At 32.2% G+C, this 17,863-nt stretch overlaps 2 protein-coding genes across 2 annotated transcripts; one reads left to right on the top strand and one right to left on the bottom strand.

The window, feature by feature from the left end:
- Nucleotides 1–6,104: 6,104 nt before the first annotated feature.
- LOC142178405 (uncharacterized) lies at nucleotides 6,105–6,857 on the bottom strand. Its single transcript, XM_075247745.1, has one exon. It carries the CDS (start codon nucleotides 6,855–6,857, stop codon nucleotides 6,105–6,107), a length of 753 nt encoding a protein of 250 aa, XP_075103846.1.
- Nucleotides 6,858–12,281: 5,424 nt separating this feature from the next.
- Nucleotides 12,282–14,254, top strand: LOC107781474 (two-component response regulator ORR9-like). Its single transcript, XM_016602174.2, has 5 exons — nucleotides 12,282–12,740; nucleotides 12,853–12,941; nucleotides 13,051–13,128; nucleotides 13,428–13,498; nucleotides 13,609–14,254. The coding sequence occupies exons 1-5, from the start codon at nucleotides 12,635–12,637 to the stop codon at nucleotides 13,934–13,936; spliced, it is 672 nt and encodes a 223-aa protein (XP_016457660.1). The 5' UTR covers nucleotides 12,282–12,634; the 3' UTR covers nucleotides 13,937–14,254.
- The last annotated feature ends 3,609 nt before the right edge of the window (nucleotides 14,255–17,863 follow it).

Here is a 17,863-nt window from a genome sequence, read left to right as displayed (position 1 = left end):
ACCAAACTCCCACAGTTCACAACCAATGAATAGAGCGCCTTCTAGGCATAAACTCTCACATTAATGATAGTACCAAACATCTTCGTACTTGGTTTCAGTCTTTAACAATCAAGTGACTAAAATGTCACATTTATACAAATCTCCCCGTGGGGTACGCTCCCGCGACCTTACGCACCAGGTAGCAAAGTTTTCACCTCCATACCACCAACTGTACTATTCTGTAAAGCAATTCAAGAACCTGCAAATCAATACACAATGCCCCTTCCACATAACACCATTCTCAGGTGACATTAAATAAAATACAAATCCTGAGAATACCATTCTCATGTGCTGAAGTTCCAACATAATATTCTGGAGTTTATACGCAGGAGCTTCATAATCCATCATATTATGCTGAAACATTCCGTGTGCTAGAGTTCCAACATAACATGCTGGAAGTTTATACGCAGGAGCTCCATAATCCAACATATTATACTGGAACTTTTCATGTTTCAGCAAAATAGTGGCTATTTTTCATTGACTTTACAAAAGCTAGCTACTTTTCAATTACCAGTCCGAAAACTGGTTAACCCATGCTATTTTCACCTTAATCTTTATGAATATTTTGGGTATAACGCAATAGAAGGAAAAGAGACGAACAAGTTCATTTTATTGTTGGTTAGTGTAAATAACCCCTTAATCCCTATTTTCCTAGAAAACATCAGTATCCCTTTAATTTCCAAGGAAGTGCTGAAGAAAATATTTAAGCACAGTTAATTAACTAGGAGAAAAAGGGTAAAATATTACTTACAATTGCTCAATTACATCGATTAACGTTTTGCCTATAGATATATTGAAAAACTAAAAGAATAGATATAAAATATGTGCTATTTAACAATTTAAATTTTAGACCAGATAATTCACAAAATTCACTATGGATTAATATCGAGATTCTCCCCTGTCATATGGGTGACCCAGATTCGATCCCAGGCAACCGTGTAACCTTTTTGAGATTCGAACTCTCATCCCCTCACTTCATTAAAGCCTCGAATGTACCTCTCTCTCTCTCTCTCTCTCTCTCTCTCTCTCTCTCTCTCTCTCTTTGATGTTAGGTAAAACTTGCTAATTTGTGTTTTATCCGACATGGTGTATCAGAGGGGCGACCGAAGAAAAACAATAGTAAGATCCAGGGTTAGAGATTAAGATTGAGGAACCTGCAATCCGCTTTCAAAGTAATAGTAGAGGAAAACTGAAGGAGAAAATATACGGGTCAGATTTGAAAAGCATTGATGACCTAGTTAGGCCAACTTTGATAATCGGTTCGGATATGTAAGACATTGCCTAAATTTATCCATGGTTAATCTTGGAGTCAAAGTATTCAAACTTAGAGCTCAAGCATTCTTGGTTGGAGCCAAAGAATAAAAGTATTTTCTTTTATTCTTTTTTTTTTTACTTGGGGACCAAGAATTTTGCCTTATAAATACGACTCTCCTTCTCTATTTGCATAATCCCAAATTTTGATTAGAAACTCATTTAAGTATTCTTGTAATAGAGAATTTTGTTATATTCCATAGAGTTAGTGATGGGAAATACTTTGAGTGAACCTCTTGTTTGTGAGTGATTGTAGTGAAGTTATTCTCTTGAGGATATATTTTGGGATAATTAGAGTTTCATCTCTAATTTTGTACTTTTGTTGTTATAATAAAAACTGCTTCTCTCCGCTTATGGACGTAGGTAATCTTGATCGAACCACGCTAAATATTGTGCCGCTTTTATATGTTTTAATTGCCATTATTATTATCATTGTTATTGTTATTATAGAGTTGTTTGGCTAATTTTCGTACTACCCGAATTCATGATCCTAACATATTGATATCAGAGTCGGATCTAACAGAGTTAGTTTTAATAGTCAATATTACACTAACAAAGACTTATGTTGAGAAATTTGATCGAAGTGAAAAATTCGGAATGTGGAAATTAAATATGAAAGTTATCTTAATTCAGAATGTCTTAGACTTGGTGTTGCAAGGAAAGGAGAAGAAATCAGATAAAATGATGGACGAGGAATTCGTCATATATAGACAAGAAAGAAAAATCAGGTATCATCTTAAATATCTCAATTGAGGTTTTACGTGAAGTTTCTGCAGAAATTACAGCCAAATGCATGTGAGAAAAATTGAAAACCTTGCATATAAAGAGGATGATGGAAAATAAACTTTACCTGACGCAGAAGCTTTACATAACTCTCATAGTACCCTTCATGGAATGTGGCTATGTATTAAATTCCCTTTAGGTGTATTGATTTTTTTTTGGTAACTAACTTTTTGTATTAATCACCAATAATAAATGTACAAGAGTCATAGCTAGCTACCTCAGCTAGCTACCATATTTACAACTGAATCTCAGGAAAAAAGACTTTCTACGAATCCCCCTAGAATCTATACCTATGTACTATCTCACCTATTCTAGGAGGGGCTCGGACGCAACATACACAAACTATTTTCTTTCCTATTTTTTCCTATCCTACGCTTACCTTCTCAAATATTCTCTTGTTTCTCTCAATTCATATACAATGTACTACTTTTGTGTATATCATCTTGAAAAGTTGGGCTTCTCGTGACTTCCCTTTAGCTTTCCTAATCACCTCATGTACATGTTGCTCCCAGTCCCTTGCTGTTATGTTTTGGCTGTGTGTCCATTGCATTAGCTTTTTTATCACTGCCTTCATGTATTCACATTTCACATATAGGTGATCTCTAGATTCCTCTGCTTGCTGGCAAAGACTGCATTTGCTTTTTATATACATACCCCATCTAATCAGTCTATCTGAAGTTAGTAGTCTATTTTGCATTTGTAGCCAAACTGTAAAACGTGATTTTGGTCTTCCTGCATTTCCATGGAATCCTGGATTGTTCTCCCAGCAAATTTAGGAAGATTTGGCTAATGACACTCTTTCCTGGGCATATACGTAGTGTTGCCAGCTCTAGATTATTCTTTGCTTCCATGATTTTCCTCACCATCCAACTTGCTTGCTTTGGCACTGTTACACACTCCATCTGCTGCCCCTTTATATAGTATGTATGTATCTATTTTATCCAAAGTTTAGCTTTCTTATTTGCAAGGTCCCAGTACAACTTTATCATAGCAGTCTTGTTCCATAGTTTTGTATTTATCAGATTCCATCCTCCACTACTTTTTGGGGTGCAAAATTTTTCCCAAGAGACCAATGTTTTCCTTGTTATTACATTGTTGCCCGACCATAAATAACTTCTGCAAAAACCTTTCACTATTTTCATCACCTTTACTGAAAGTACAAACAGTTGTTCCAAATAGGATTGAACCCCAAATAGCACACTTTGTATCAATTGAGCTCTTCATGCATAGGATAGTTTTTTGGTTGTCCATGATGTAATTCTTGCCACTATTTTCTCAATGAGGGGTTGCCATTGTATTAGTGTCAGCTTCTTTGTAGACAGAGGGACCCCCAAATATTTAAATGGCAATGCACCCTTTATGAACCCCAGTTGTTGCAATATAAATTCTTGTTCAGCCTGTGGTATACCTCCAAAATAAATGGAGCTCTTCCCTAAGTTATCTTGAAATCTTGATGCCTTTGAGAACTGGTTGAAACCATGTTATAGTTCAATTATTGAAGAGATATCACCTCTTGAAAACATCAATAATCCATCAACAAAATAGAGATGAGTTATATCCAACTTTGCACACCTAGAGTGGTAATGAAATGCTTTCTTCTGAGTCATGGCCTTTAAGTTGCGACTCAAATATTCCATTACAGTTGTGAACATGAAGGCAGATATAGGTTCTCCTTGCCTGAATCCTTTTGTAGCATTGAAAGGATCAGTTGGTTCACCATTAACCATTATAGTGTAGTTCACAGTTCTTACACATTCCATCACTCATTCTATGAACTTACCAAGGAATCCCAGTTGATTCATAATTTGCTCCAAATAGCTCTATTCAACCGAGTCATAGGACTTATGTCAGTCTATTTTGATCATACATCTTGGTGACACATGTTTCCTTGTATATGCTGTGATTAATTCATGAGTCATGCTGATATTATCTCTAATTTTTCTCCTTGGGATAAAGCCAGCTTGGGAATCACAAATGATACTGTCAATTACCTTCTGTAGTCTTGCTGCTAGTATCTTGGAGATTAATTTATACAACACTGTGCAACATGCTATTGGCATGTATTCCTTGATTGTTGCTGGATTTTTATTCTTTGGGATCAGTGTTATGGTTGTGAAATTAATGGCTCGATGCATTCTCCTAGTTGAGAAAAAATCCCTTACTGCTTCAGTCACTTCTTCTCCAATGATGTGCCATATTTGTTTTTGAAGACAACATTATATCCATCAACTCTTGGAGATTTATTATCCCCCTGTGGATTGCAATCCTTCTACTACTTCCTTATTAGTCACCTCGGCACATAGCATCAACTTTTGTTATTGATTCAGCATTGCGCCTTTTTTCATTATAGTCCTGCTAACTGCTGGGAGGTTTGTTGCAGTTGTTCCCATTAAACTCTTATAGAACTGGATGACCTCTTCCTTGATCTCTGTTGGCTCCTTAATCTTTCTTCCATCTAAAGTTGTCAGCTCTTTTATCTGTTTTCTGTGGGTTCTTTCCTTCATTACCACTGAAAAATATTTTGTGTTTGCGTCTCCCAATTATATCCATTTAGCTCTAGATTTTTTCTTCAGAATACTTTCTTCCACCATTAACCAGTTTTCTAGATTCTGCAATGTAATCTTTTCTTGTTCAAGCATATCATCATTTTATGCCTGCTGCAGCTTACTCTGAATTGCATAGAGTTCATTCCTTGTATCCTCTATCTTCCGAGTTACAACTCTAAATTCTCTTTTGTTCAACTGTCTTTGCCTTGGTCTAAGTGCTTTTAATTTTTTTCAGATGCTTCTCATCACCAAAGGATCACTTATTTGTTTTCAAGTTTCTGCTACCAGTTGCTCAAACTCTTGATGTTCTGCCCAGACATTGAAGAATCTAAATGAACACTTTATAGTTACCTGATCAGATTCCATAGGAAGAAATATAGGAGCATGATCAGATATCCCTGGCATGCTATACTCCACTGTTACATTGCTCCATTTCATCGTCCATTCATAATTGCCAAATGCTTTGTCTATTCGACTGAAAATTTTATCCTCTACTTATTGTTTGTTAGTCCAAGGATAGTAATATCCTCTCCATGGTAGTTCACTCAGTTTGGTTGATTGAATACATTCAACAAAATCTTGTATATTATATTGATGAACCTAATTTTCATACAGTCTATCCGATGGATAAAGCAATGCATTAAAATCACCTATCACTAGCCAAGGTACTGTAATGCCTTGAGCTAGTATTTTTAAAGACTCACATAACTCTTTTCTCTGCTCATTAGTGTTAAAGACATAAATGACAGTACGCTCACACTTCATTTCTGTAGTACTTTCTCTTGCTTCATAGTGTATCATTTGTGATCCCTCTGATTTCTTGTTCACTTTATATCTATTATTGTCCCATATCACCCATATTCAACCATTGCTAGTTGTTGAATAGTTATGCATACATCCCTGTCCTTGGGCTATATTCTTACTTATAGCCCCACCCTTTTTGCTCCTTGATGGTTTTTATTAGTGCAGCTATTCCTATTTTTTTGGTTTTCAATATATTTCTTACTTCCTTATGCTTATATCTCTTATTCAACCCTCGTATGTTCCAAACAAGCCAAGTCATAGTATTCATTTTGTTCTACCTCCTATATCTGGAGGTTCTGATTGAGGCAATTTTCCACCTTTATTCAAAGCTTCAAACCCATTCTTCACTAGCACTGATCCTAGCACTCGAAAGTTGATATAGTTTAGTTCTGGGCTTGCACTGTCATCACTCTTATTCATAATTGCTGCCACAAGGGTTGTATCCTTCTTTTGTATTTGTATATTGCTCTTCACCACCCCTGAATTCTGTCATGCTTCTGTGACACTTGACATTTTATTTGTTTCCTCTTGTTGCTGGTTACCTTGGCTAGGCTTTGTCAGCTGATCATCTGCCTCTTGTTGCTTTGGTTTGGTTTTGTCTTTGGTAACCCATTGTTGCATTTATTTCTTTGGTCCCTTCTTGTCTTTCACTTGATCCTTATGCTGATGCTCTTGTCTTCTTCCTTCCTGTTGGTATTTATGCCCAATGACTTGGCACTTTTCACAGAATATTGGCTTCCAATCATATATGATTGGTTGTCGAAATACTCTCCCATTAGGATCCTCCACATTTATCTCATCCAACCTTGGTTTAGTCACATCTACTTCAATTAACATCCTTGCATATGACACTCTAATTTGTTTAGCAGTACATTCATCTGCATACATTGGTGTTCTAATTGAGCTGGCTATCCTGCTAAGTGAATTATTCCCCCAACAGTTCAATGGAAGTTTAGGGAGCTTAATCCATAAAGGAATCTCTATTGTAAACTCCTTCTCAAAATCAAAATACGTTGTCCATTGCTTAAGGATAATATGTCTATTACTAATAGTATATGGGCCTGAGTACAAAATCTCTTGCATGTCATCTCTCGTTTTGAATTTGATTATGTAGTAGCCCCCCTCTTGCATATACAGATATGGTTCTGAGATTGCATTCCAATTAAGTTCTATATACCTCTTCATAGCATTATACACCGGCATATCACCAATTACATATGCAGTTAAGGCCCCTTTCCATTTCTCATTTTCTCTATCTACTTGATCCTTATCCAGGTTGACAATCATTTGACCATTCACAATCGGTGGTGGGATATAGGTTAGAGCCATACCATTTTTAGCAACCCTATTTTTAGCAAATAGGTTAACCCACATCTGAGTTCCTTCTTTCTCTGTCTGCTTGTTTTCCTCCCCTTCTGTTGGTACTGTTCCATTGGTCTGCTTCACTAGTGGAGATGCAATTACCTTTATTTTCTCTACTTCCAGATCTGCTCGTTCCCATGGTGTTGCTGGGCTCAATTGAAGCTTTTTCACCGCTCCAGTTGATGATTCTCCTTGGCTCCCCTCTTTAGATCCCTTTGTTCAGCTGCATGAGGGGGGGAGGGGGGGGGGGGTTGGTAGTTCCTCATCTGTGTCCCTGGGTTCTGTGCTTGATGTTCCTACTGAGCTACCGAAGGTGATGATCGGTACTTTCTTTGGGCGACCTCGTCCTCTCGCCCCTGCCATGGACACACCGGCGTAGGTTAACTACCTTACGCCGAGAGCATAGAGAGAGATAAGGTTGAGCTACGTTTTTTTTCTAGGTGTATTGATTTTACTAGTCTTAGGGTACACGCTTTGTGCGTGTACCTATATCAATAAATATAATTTTCTTTTAAAAATCATTTAAATATAACTAAATGATATATATTTGACGTGCAATTGTCATGTCATTTCAAAAATATTTCTAGAATTTAATGTTTTCTTTGATATTATAATGGTGGTAGGTATCAAAAATTTATATCTATAATAGTATTATTTAAATATGCGTTTACATTTTTGTAAGAGAAGGAATGTTTGATTTAAAGGGTAAAGAAAATACTATTGTATACCTAAATAATCAAATTAATATAATTTTCCACAACATGATAGCCACAACAATAAGACAATATTACTTCGATGGGGCACCATTATGCATTTCTTCGAGCTTGCTTTTTAATAATTTTGACTCTTAATATTATAGTATAAGTGACTTTACATATGATTTCTTTCACCGCAGTGCTATTCGTTTAGAAATAACTTTATATATTTTGATAGTTTTGCTAACTTAAAAATAATTTTACTTATATGATACATTTTAATTTGTAATTGGTTAATTTAAATTCTTAATTATTTATTCTCAATATTAAAGATATTCAGTTATTTTGTTGGTTTTTTTGGTTCAAATTCTTAACATTAGTAAATATGAAATAAGGTTCCGATTGTTGATCTTCGTAGAGTAGAAAGACGATTTGACATATTTCTGCTGTTAGATCCATTTTGGCCCCCTACAATTCATTTTTATAATATTTGGAGTGTAGATTAAGTGTGACAGGTTGTACCAGACATTATAGTATGTCGGGAATCTTTCTTCTATGAACAATGTCTTTACAAATATTACTCCTCTCTCAGAAAACAAAAACAAAAACAAAATTGAATTAAGTGAAATCAACATGAAATTAGTTTAGGTATGCGTAACCTAATCCGGGAGTTCATTACTCAAATGGTCACTCAACTATCCCAAATTATCTGCTAAAGTCATTTTTCTTTCGTTTGTAACAACAAAGTCACTTAACTATACATATAACACTCAGAAGGTCACTCAACTAGATTTTCCAAAATTTTGATTGTCAAATACCTATTTTACCCTCTAAATTATCATTTTTTTAAACTTTTTAAATATTATAAGTTTTTTCTCTTTTTAATCTACATTGTGGACTTACCTATAGAAAAATATATTTTATTTATAAAATAAAAAATAAAAATTTAGTTTTCAGCTCATATAATGACAGAATATTAATATAAGCATAAATTTCAACCATATATAATGTATATTATAAAAATAGCTTTATGTAAATAATTATTTTTATATTACGTGCATGGAATATATATTTTACAACCTTTATTTTCTTTCATTCTCAATTGTGTAAATAAAATTTTAAATTTATGTTGTTAATACTAAAATTATTACGAACAAATTATTCTAGTTAATTTTTTTACTATGCTCATTATTTGTTTATTCCAGCATTATATATGCTTAAATACTTTTATTTTTTTAATTTATAAATAAAATTTATTTATTATATAGGTAAGCCCATAATATAAATTAAAAAGGGAAAAATCATAATATTAAAAAGTTAAAAAAAAATAAAAAGAGGACAAATGTTTATAATTTGGAGGGTAAAATAGGTATTTAACAATTCAAAATTTGAAAAATCTAGTTGAGTGACCTTCTGAGTGCTACAAGCATAGTTAAGTGACTTTGTTATTACAAAAAGAAAGAAAAGTGACTTTAACAGATAATTTGGGATGTTTGAGTGACCATTTGAGTAATGGATTCCCTAATTCGGTACCATAGTAATTATTACTCCCTCTATTCTACAATAAGTGTTTTTTTGACCTTTTTTGTGGTTCAAAATAAGAGATTTTTTCAGATTTCAAGAATGAATTAATTATTATTTTTTTACACTACTCTTAGAGTAAATAATGTTGGAGTATGTGTTAGGAGTGTTTATGTGAAGAGATAGTAAAAGTTAATATGATCAATTTTATTGTTAATTAATGCTAAAAGGTGAATTTCTTAATCTGCATGAAAACATTCAAAAAATCACTTATTGTGGACCGGAGGAAGTATAATTTTTTTTATAAAAGTAGAGAACAGTCTGTAAATCACCTTCAAATTTCTACAGTCTTTCGTTTACAGAGTTTTCAAAAGAAGAAATAAGCAACGGTTAATATCGACAGTTATGGAACTACTTATTTGACAGAATCTTTGTGGGGTCCTATTTGATGTTTTTTCTCTCGTTTTTTCCTATCTTGAAAATCTTTTTGCACAAGCATATAACATATTCTATTGTTTGTAAAGGTCAAGAAAATTGTCCTCTCAATCCAATTACTACAAGTTGAACGAAGTGAAAATGGAGCCATAGATTCACATACATCCACATAATAACCTATGCTTTCTTGCTATGCTCTTTCATTTCTAGAAAGGCAAATATTTATTTTGGATTTAAAAAGAAACTATGTCATTAAAAAATACAGAATACAATATATAGCTACCTCTTAATTCTATATAAGTTAAGGCCGACTATATAAATTTTTATTGTCCATGTTGTTTCAAATAAGCTTGTCTCAATTTAATATTTTTATAAATTATTATCTCTAACACTAGAAGTCCTTTATATTTTCTATCATTATATATATCTCTAACAATTCTAATAGATTTCTAGAAAAACATTGCCCCTGAAGTAAACGTACTAATTACATGATTAAAACTTAATCCCTATACACTTTTGTTTGTTTCATTTTGTATGTTTTGTTTCTCGGTTTTAATGTATGTTTATTAAATATGATTTTAGCTTAATACGGAAATCATTTCAGTATTGATAAATAACTGCACCTGTTTTAGTAACTCGAATACTCGATAGATATAGACAGTAAGGAAGAGGTTATTTATCTGTTTTTTCTCCTATTGTATTATCAAAATTCAAAGGAAGAAGTAAAAGATATAACGTGACGAATAATTAAATAACGTGGTAATTTTATTCTCTTTTAAGTCAAATTGTTGGAAGATTCCATGATCTACCGGTCATGTGACTTCAGTCACTTCATCTCATTATAACAAATTAAATACAGCATCCTCATAAATAAAGCTCAATGAAATAAACTAAGCTAATTAGGATTTAATGCTTATTAGTTATACGTTATTGATTAATAGTGTTAATTCAAAAAGAAAACATAAGTGTGAACTCCATTTTGAGACGTTACAAAATATTTGCATAATTCTTCTAATATACATTACTATATACTAATGATTTCACAATATTAAGGAACTCAAATTCATTTAACTATCTAAAATTTAATATTTGACGTACTCTTTTTTTAATTGGATTAGTGTTTTAATTACGACTCTAATATTTTTCATTTCTCAATAATGTAATATACAAATCAATTGATTTAGCATATCAAATTTTGTGGGTAATTAAATGATGTAAAACACGATAGATGCATGAATAACAATGAGTCACACTAATAAGGATTATGGTATCATAGGTACACTCATTTATTTTTAATTAAAGATTTCGAGTTCAAGTCATTTAAAACATTTGACATAAATTTAAATTTGATCGAATTTTAACGTGAATATCGGACATCAAATAAAAAAAATAATGGATCATAAGAAACATATATGTATGGGAGCACACAATGAATGGCCATGGGAAACAAATCTCAAAAAGGGATCAAAAGAAATTGCCATGTCTTTGCACCACTCCTCTCACCTGCTCAAGATATGATAATTTCATACCACTGCTTACATAACCTATATCTCTTGGTGGATTTTTGTGGGTCCCCACAACCCACTACCCACCCACCCCCCTTCTTCCTCCAAAACACCCAACTCCCACTTGCTCTTTTCAATCCCCCCAAAAAATTACGATCATTAGTTTTTAAACGGCTTTGCCATTATACTAAAATCTTCCCTCATGTCAAAAGTATTCGATAGCTTACAACAACAATATACCGAGTAATATCACATATCGTAGGGTTTGGGGAGGGTAGTGTGTACACAGATCTTATTCTTAACTTGTGAGGATAGAAATGTTGTTTCCAATAGACCTTCGGCTTAGGAAAACATTAGCATCACATTATTGAAAATATAGACAAGAAGGGACAGTACCAAGAAATCATATAAAAGCAGAATAAAAACAACCGGATAGTAAGATGATCAACAATAAAAGAAAACAATGGTTAGTCATAAAAACCTACTACCAATAGAAAGCGAGATTGCGTGCCAATACTACTATTATGAACACTCTAGACTACCTACTCTACTACCCTAATTCTCGACCTCCCTATATTCCTATTAAGGGTCATGTCCTCGGTATCGAATACCTTCCTATCAAAAGTATTTGATAGTTTATACTCTCTCCATTTCAATTTATGTGAACCTATTTCCTTTTTAGTCTGTGCCAAAAAAATGACCCATTCCCCTATTTAGAAATCATTTACCTTTATGCAATGATTTATAGCCACACAAAATATATGTACCTCATTTTACACCACAAGTTCAAAAGTCTTCTCTCTTTTCTTAAACTCCGTGTCCAGTCAAATAGGTTGACATAAATTAAAACGGAAGGAATATATAATTTAAAAAAAATCATCTTATTTGCACAATATAATTTTATGTTAAAGACATTGAATTGAACCCTGTTTCCTTCCTTTAGCTTTGCCCCTAGTGGGTGCGTATAATTTTAAATACGTCATGACACTTTATGGCTATAAACTTAATTTAGTAAGCGTAAAATAAAATATTTAACCTTAACTTACTTTCGATATATAAAGATAATATTTTTAACGGATTAAAAGAAAAATATCACATAAAACGAAACTAATAAAGTTTAATTGAAATATTGGTTTATTGATCTAATATATATTAATTCTTGAAATTGTGAAAGCTATATAAAAATGGAATAGTGCAAAAAATTTGAAATATTCTAAAAATACACAAAGAGCGTAGTATAAATTAAAAGTTATATATATGTCTATATTTTTCTCTTTTCATTTTATGTACATGTAAAAGCCACAACCTCCAAGAATCATCATCATTATGAAGCAATATAGTAAAAGCAGCCAACCCCATGTTCTAGATTTGTAATCTTTTTGGTAATCTGAATTCTTTTTATATATTTCCACTTTCTATTATTTGATTGGTCTTTTCTATTGCTTGCCTTATAACTCAAAACCAGCTTGAAAAATTTGGAGAGATTTTGGTCAGATCTTGCTTTGTGGGTTGTGGATTTTCTTGGGTTTTTATTCATTCCTAAGGCAAACCATAGAAAGAAAATAAACCCAACTTTTGTCCATTTTTCCTTTCCTCTGTACTCTCTGTTTTGTGTTGAAAAAGAGTTTGAGAAATGGGAATGGCAGCTGCAGATCTACAGTTTCATGTTTTAGCTGTTGATGATAGCTTGATAGATAGGAAGCTTATTGAAAGGCTCTTTAGAATCTCTTCTTGCCAAGGTAACTCTTAATTCAACTCATTCACATACAATTTCTCTGTCTTTTAAAGTGTTGTTGTTATCTTGGTATTAATTTTCTTTTTTGTGGGGCATTTTGCATTTGTTAATGGCAGTCACCACTGTAGATTCTGGAAGTAAAGCTTTGGAATTTCTTGGTTTACAAGACCAAAATCAGCCTTGTGTTTCTCCTAGCAACCAACAGGTAATAATAATGATTTTCCCTTCTATATATTTTTCTTGGACTTTCCTACTGATTTTTCCAAGAAAATTTGACAGCAAAAATTCATATATTTTTTTCATTGGAATTGCAGGAAGTGGAAGTTAATCTTATTATCACAGATTATTGTATGCCTGGGATGACAGGCTATGATTTGCTAAAGAAAATTAAGGTGTGCTTTTATTTTTATTTTTTGCTGCCATATTCCCCTTTACTTTCTTGGGAAATACTTTAGGACAAAATTTTCCCCATCAAGTTGCTTATGTCATTATAAAAATTTAATCTTTTATTTCTGTCAAATGCTCTCCCCCACTTGGAGTCCTTTTCTCACCTTTCAATTTTCAGATCAATTGAGAATCTAATTAAAAAATATTGCATATCTATATACTGCATAATAGATATTGAAAGGGCATTTACTTTTACCCTATGGTTTTACAATTTATTTTTATTTTTATTTTTCTTCTCTGACAGGAATCTTCATCTCTGAGAAATATACCTGTAGTCATTATGTCATCTGAAAATGTTCCTTCAAGAATTAGTAGGTAAGAACATAAGAAAAATATTTTCTTTCCTTACACAAACAAATCAATTTTTAATTCTTGAAGTTTCAGTGATGAAAACTAATGGTTTTATTGTTTTAATTGATTTACAGATGCTTAGAAGAAGGGGCAGAAGAATTTTTCCTGAAGCCAGTGAGATTATCAGATGTTAATAAGCTTAGACCCCATATGATGAAAACCAAATGTAAAAGCCTGTCCCAACAAGAAGCTGAGAAAATGGTCACAGAACCAAAACAAGAATCAATTGAAATTGCAAATGTTCCATCACAAGCACCACAAACACAATCAGAGACAGTACAACAGCAGCAAAAATCACAAGCCAATAATAATAATAATAATAACAACAAGAGAAAGGCCATGGAAGAAAATCTATCACCAGATAGAACAAGACAAAGATACAGTAGCCTCACTGCAGTCTAATCAGGATTGTCAGCTCGTGTCATAAGGTGTTGGGTTAAGTCCCTCAACGAGTGCAACCCTCGTGTTTAGTTGCCATCGTTGAGTTTGGAACCCTGAAAAGACTGCCGGTGATATGCCGGACGAAGTTGAGGATGACGTCATCATGCTCCTTATGCCTTGGGCCCTGCCTCAATTTTTTTGACGGCCCATCTTTGTCTCAGTAGAGTCTTTCAGTGGCACGTCTCAGTCCTCTTCCCTTAGCCTCACTGCAGTCTAATCAGGAGTGCAAATATGTTAACTTTTTTTTTTCTTTCCCAATTTGGAAATTACTTCAGATAACCCCTTTTTATTTCCTTTCTTCACTTTTTTTTAGTTAACAGAGTTAGGATAATACTAGATGAATCCAGTGTAGAAAATGTAGAGGAGTGAGAGAAAATGATCCATCTTAAAATGACCTCAATGTAAATTTTACATCGGAAAAGTTTTCATACAGTTTTGTTTTGCTAATCTAAGAAGGGAACACCAGTATTGCCAATGTAGATAGAAATGTGCTGAAACTTACGTCTTGTAAATAGACAAGCATTTAATTTAGAAATGGTATTCTCTCAGTTCAATTTTAGTGCAATTTTGAACTGCAGTTTTCATTGTTGTCAAGAATTCATGAAAATTTTGATGAGAGCAAGATTGACTTTTAATTTCATGACTTTATGTTTAAAAGTTCTTTTTGCCGAATCTTCTCTTTGATTGAAAGATTTGGGTAAATGTTTTCTACAGCCGATTGGTGAGTGTTTGACCACGCTTGCTTTTATGAAAAAGTATTTTTCAAAAAAGTGGTTTTGGTTGGCTAATTAATTTGTAGCAGTAATTAGTGTTGGATCAAGTTTTTGAAAATTACTTTTAAGTATATTTTTTTCAAAAGTGCTCCTCAGAAAAGTAATTTTGAAGAGAAGCTATTTTTTTCTGTTTCTCAAAAACTGCTTCTGCATCGCCTCAAAATCATTTTTTTCTATCTAAAAACTTGGCCAAACACCTCAATTTTTAGCCAAAAACAATTTTGGCCCAAAATAAACCGTAGGCTAAACAGGCTATTACTCTCCAATTCACCTTAAAGAAGAAAGTTTCAATCTGTTTTCCTGAATGTTAAGGAAAGTTGGCACGAATGAAATTTTTATCTTACTTTGTGACTTAGGGCCCGTTTGGACATAAATTTTGGTTGAAGTTTTTTCAAAATAAATTTATTTTTTTCGAAATCATCGTTTGTTCATAAAATTTCCAATTTTTACTTGAAGATACATTTTGGAAATTTTCAAAAATTTGAAAAACTCCAAAAAGCTATTTTTCAAAATTTTCACTCAAATCACTCACAAAACATCAAAAACAACAAAAACTAAAATTTATGTCCAAACACAACTTTAAATTTCAAATATCATTTTCACTTGAAAAAAAAATTCACCATTTTTTCGAATTTTACAATTCTGATGTCCAAATGCCTATTTATTTTCCATTTTTTTTTTTCGCCTTACTTTATGACTTATCTTCCAAACTTTTGTTTTTCTTCGGAATCTTTACGCGAATAGCTGGCCAAATTTGCTATTTACTTTTTCTAGTCAATAACTTACGTCCAATCAGTTTACTTAAGAAACTTTGTATAAATGAAATTATATCTCCCTCTTATTCGAGATGGTTGAATCTGATCTACCTTTTGAAATTTATTAATTATGAAACGAACAGATTTTGCTGTCCTGATCATTCAAAGGAAGGACACTATCACACTAAATGTACGTTTTAAATATCTTTCTTGTCAATATTGCAAATTTGTTTGCTTGACCTTGAAGAATACTCTCTTCTACGGTTATACTCCCGTCTCAAATTATTTGCCGTATTTTTTTTTTACAGACCTCTTAAGAAAGCATTAATTAAGGTTTTTGAATTTTTTATCCTTATTTATACCTTAAGATATAATCTCTCTTTGTTGAATATTTACTCTATTTATGTGTCATCTCAATCTTCAAGAACAAACTAATAAGGGTAAAATAGAAGAAAAAAAAATTAGTTGTCTTGAACTTCTAAAATGACATATATAATTTAAGATATTTATTTTTAAAAACTATAATAGATAATTTGAGACGGAAATAATAACTTATTTAGCAAGGAAATTTCTGAATATACAATTTTGGGTCCCGCTAGATACAATTGATAGTGAAGGAGAAGTGGCTATTGGTATTCAAACCTCATATTAAATTTTTCATTTAACGTCAGTTTACTAAAATACAAAATTAGGATTTGGTCCTCTGAATTCGTTCTAGTGAGTTCTTGACTTTTATGGTGAGTATTTTGACAATAACTTAATCACTCCGTAGTATGTTATTTCCATTATTTAATTAGTTTACTAGAGGATCCTTAATTAAACGATGAAGGATGAGAAAAATAGAGAAAACACTATTTTCTTTTTAGTGCACTTATATCTTTTTTCTGTTTTCTCTTTATCTTTTTGACAAAATAAAAGTACTTTATAGCATATCAACAAAAGTCATTATATGCTTGCTGATGTCGTTATTGCCTTTAAAGTAGAAAAAAGCAAGATATTAATAGATCTTACAGCAAGTTGAATCTGAGTATGTCAACTTAAAATCTTCCAAATGCTTTTAGTCTTCGCACACATTATATAATTGACAGAGATAATTAAAAAAAATTACTAAGTAGTAATAAAATAATTTTGAATTATCATATATTGATCGTTGATAATCTTCTTTGGAACAATTTCGTTACATGTTGAATTAGGTACTTTTATTATTCCATGCGTAGCACAATTTTATCTGGCACTAAACTTGGTTAAAATGAATTATATAATGTTTGTAAATTTAATTAGATTGTGAAAGAACCCCAATTTTATTTGACTAGCTTACAACATTTGAATACTGGTGTATTTATCCAGGCATGTCAAATATTTCAAGACATTTCTTCTTAGTTAGACATATTTACCGTTTTTATAGGTAAGTCTAGGTAAAATTTATGGTGTACTAGGGGTGTGAATGGTTCGGTTCGGTTCGGTCAGTTATTTTGTAAAATTTGTACCATACTGATTTTATTGTTATTCTATTATATATAACCAAAATTAGACTTTTTGACACCGTCCCAATCATATCGGTACAGTTCGGTTCGGTTAATTTTCGGCATTTTTTTAAAATATCATGTAAAAGTCATTAGTAGAAGTAGAATTCAGCAGCATACGTATTTTTATAGGACTTAGTAAAACTCTCTAGATATTTTTACATTTTAAAGGGCGATGAATTAAGAAAATATGAAAGATGGCTAGAGTATAGATCCATCAACTATTCTATAACAGCGTAAAAGAAACTAAGCAAATTAATATTAAAAAATATAAATCACACGAGTGGAAAGATATTAACCAAGAAGGAACTCAAGAATAAAATCTATAAAAGATTAGATATTCAAAAAGATAAATCTAAATCATACGAAAGGAAACATATTTAATACAGTGTAGTTTGCTACTCATAATCGTTACAATATCTTGTGTCTTGCTAGTGAATATACTGAAAATAATTTAGCTTCAATAAGAGTAGCATAATAGGTTTGAGAATTAGGATTTTGAGTTTAATTACTTATTGGCTTGTAACTGTTTTTATAATTCCCAAACCCAAAGAAAAAATTAATTATTTATTATTTTTAAACTTAATATATAAATATATTTTTCACATATAAATTTATTCGGTACGGTTCGGTATTTTTTCGGTTTATTTCCATAAAATAAAAACCTACCCTAATTATCGGTACATCTATAGATTTATATAAAAACTACGATTTTATTAAAAGAAGCCTAAAAATCGATTCGGTACGGTATGATTTGATCGATTTAATCGATTTTTAAATATTCATTGACACTCCGAGGGTACTTATTTTGTTACCATGTTACTCTAGTCTGCCCAT

This window comes from Nicotiana tabacum, chromosome 24 (assembly GCF_000715075.1).
Source record: "Nicotiana tabacum cultivar K326 chromosome 24, ASM71507v2, whole genome shotgun sequence".
In the NCBI taxonomy this organism is placed as follows: domain Eukaryota; kingdom Viridiplantae; phylum Streptophyta; class Magnoliopsida; order Solanales; family Solanaceae; genus Nicotiana; species Nicotiana tabacum.
Note: the sequence above shows the minus strand (reverse complement) of the source record. Positions and strands in the feature narration are given on the sequence as shown.

Bases quoted from the DNA above. Each gene is read 5' to 3' on its own strand.
- LOC107781474 (XM_016602174.2), top strand. From the start codon at position 12,635: ATGGGAATGGCAGCTGCAGATCTACAGTTTCATGTTTTAGCTGTTGAT. The intron at 12,741-12,852 runs GTAACTCTTAAT...TGTTAATGGCAG, and splicing joins TAGAATCTCTTCTTGCCAAG to TCACCACTGTAGATTCTGGA. The intron at 12,942-13,050 runs GTAATAATAATG...TTGGAATTGCAG, and splicing joins TTTCTCCTAGCAACCAACAG to GAAGTGGAAGTTAATCTTAT.
- LOC142178405 (XM_075247745.1), bottom strand. From the start codon at position 6,857: ATGTGGGTTAACCTATTTGCTAAAAATAGGGTTGCTAAAAATGGTATG.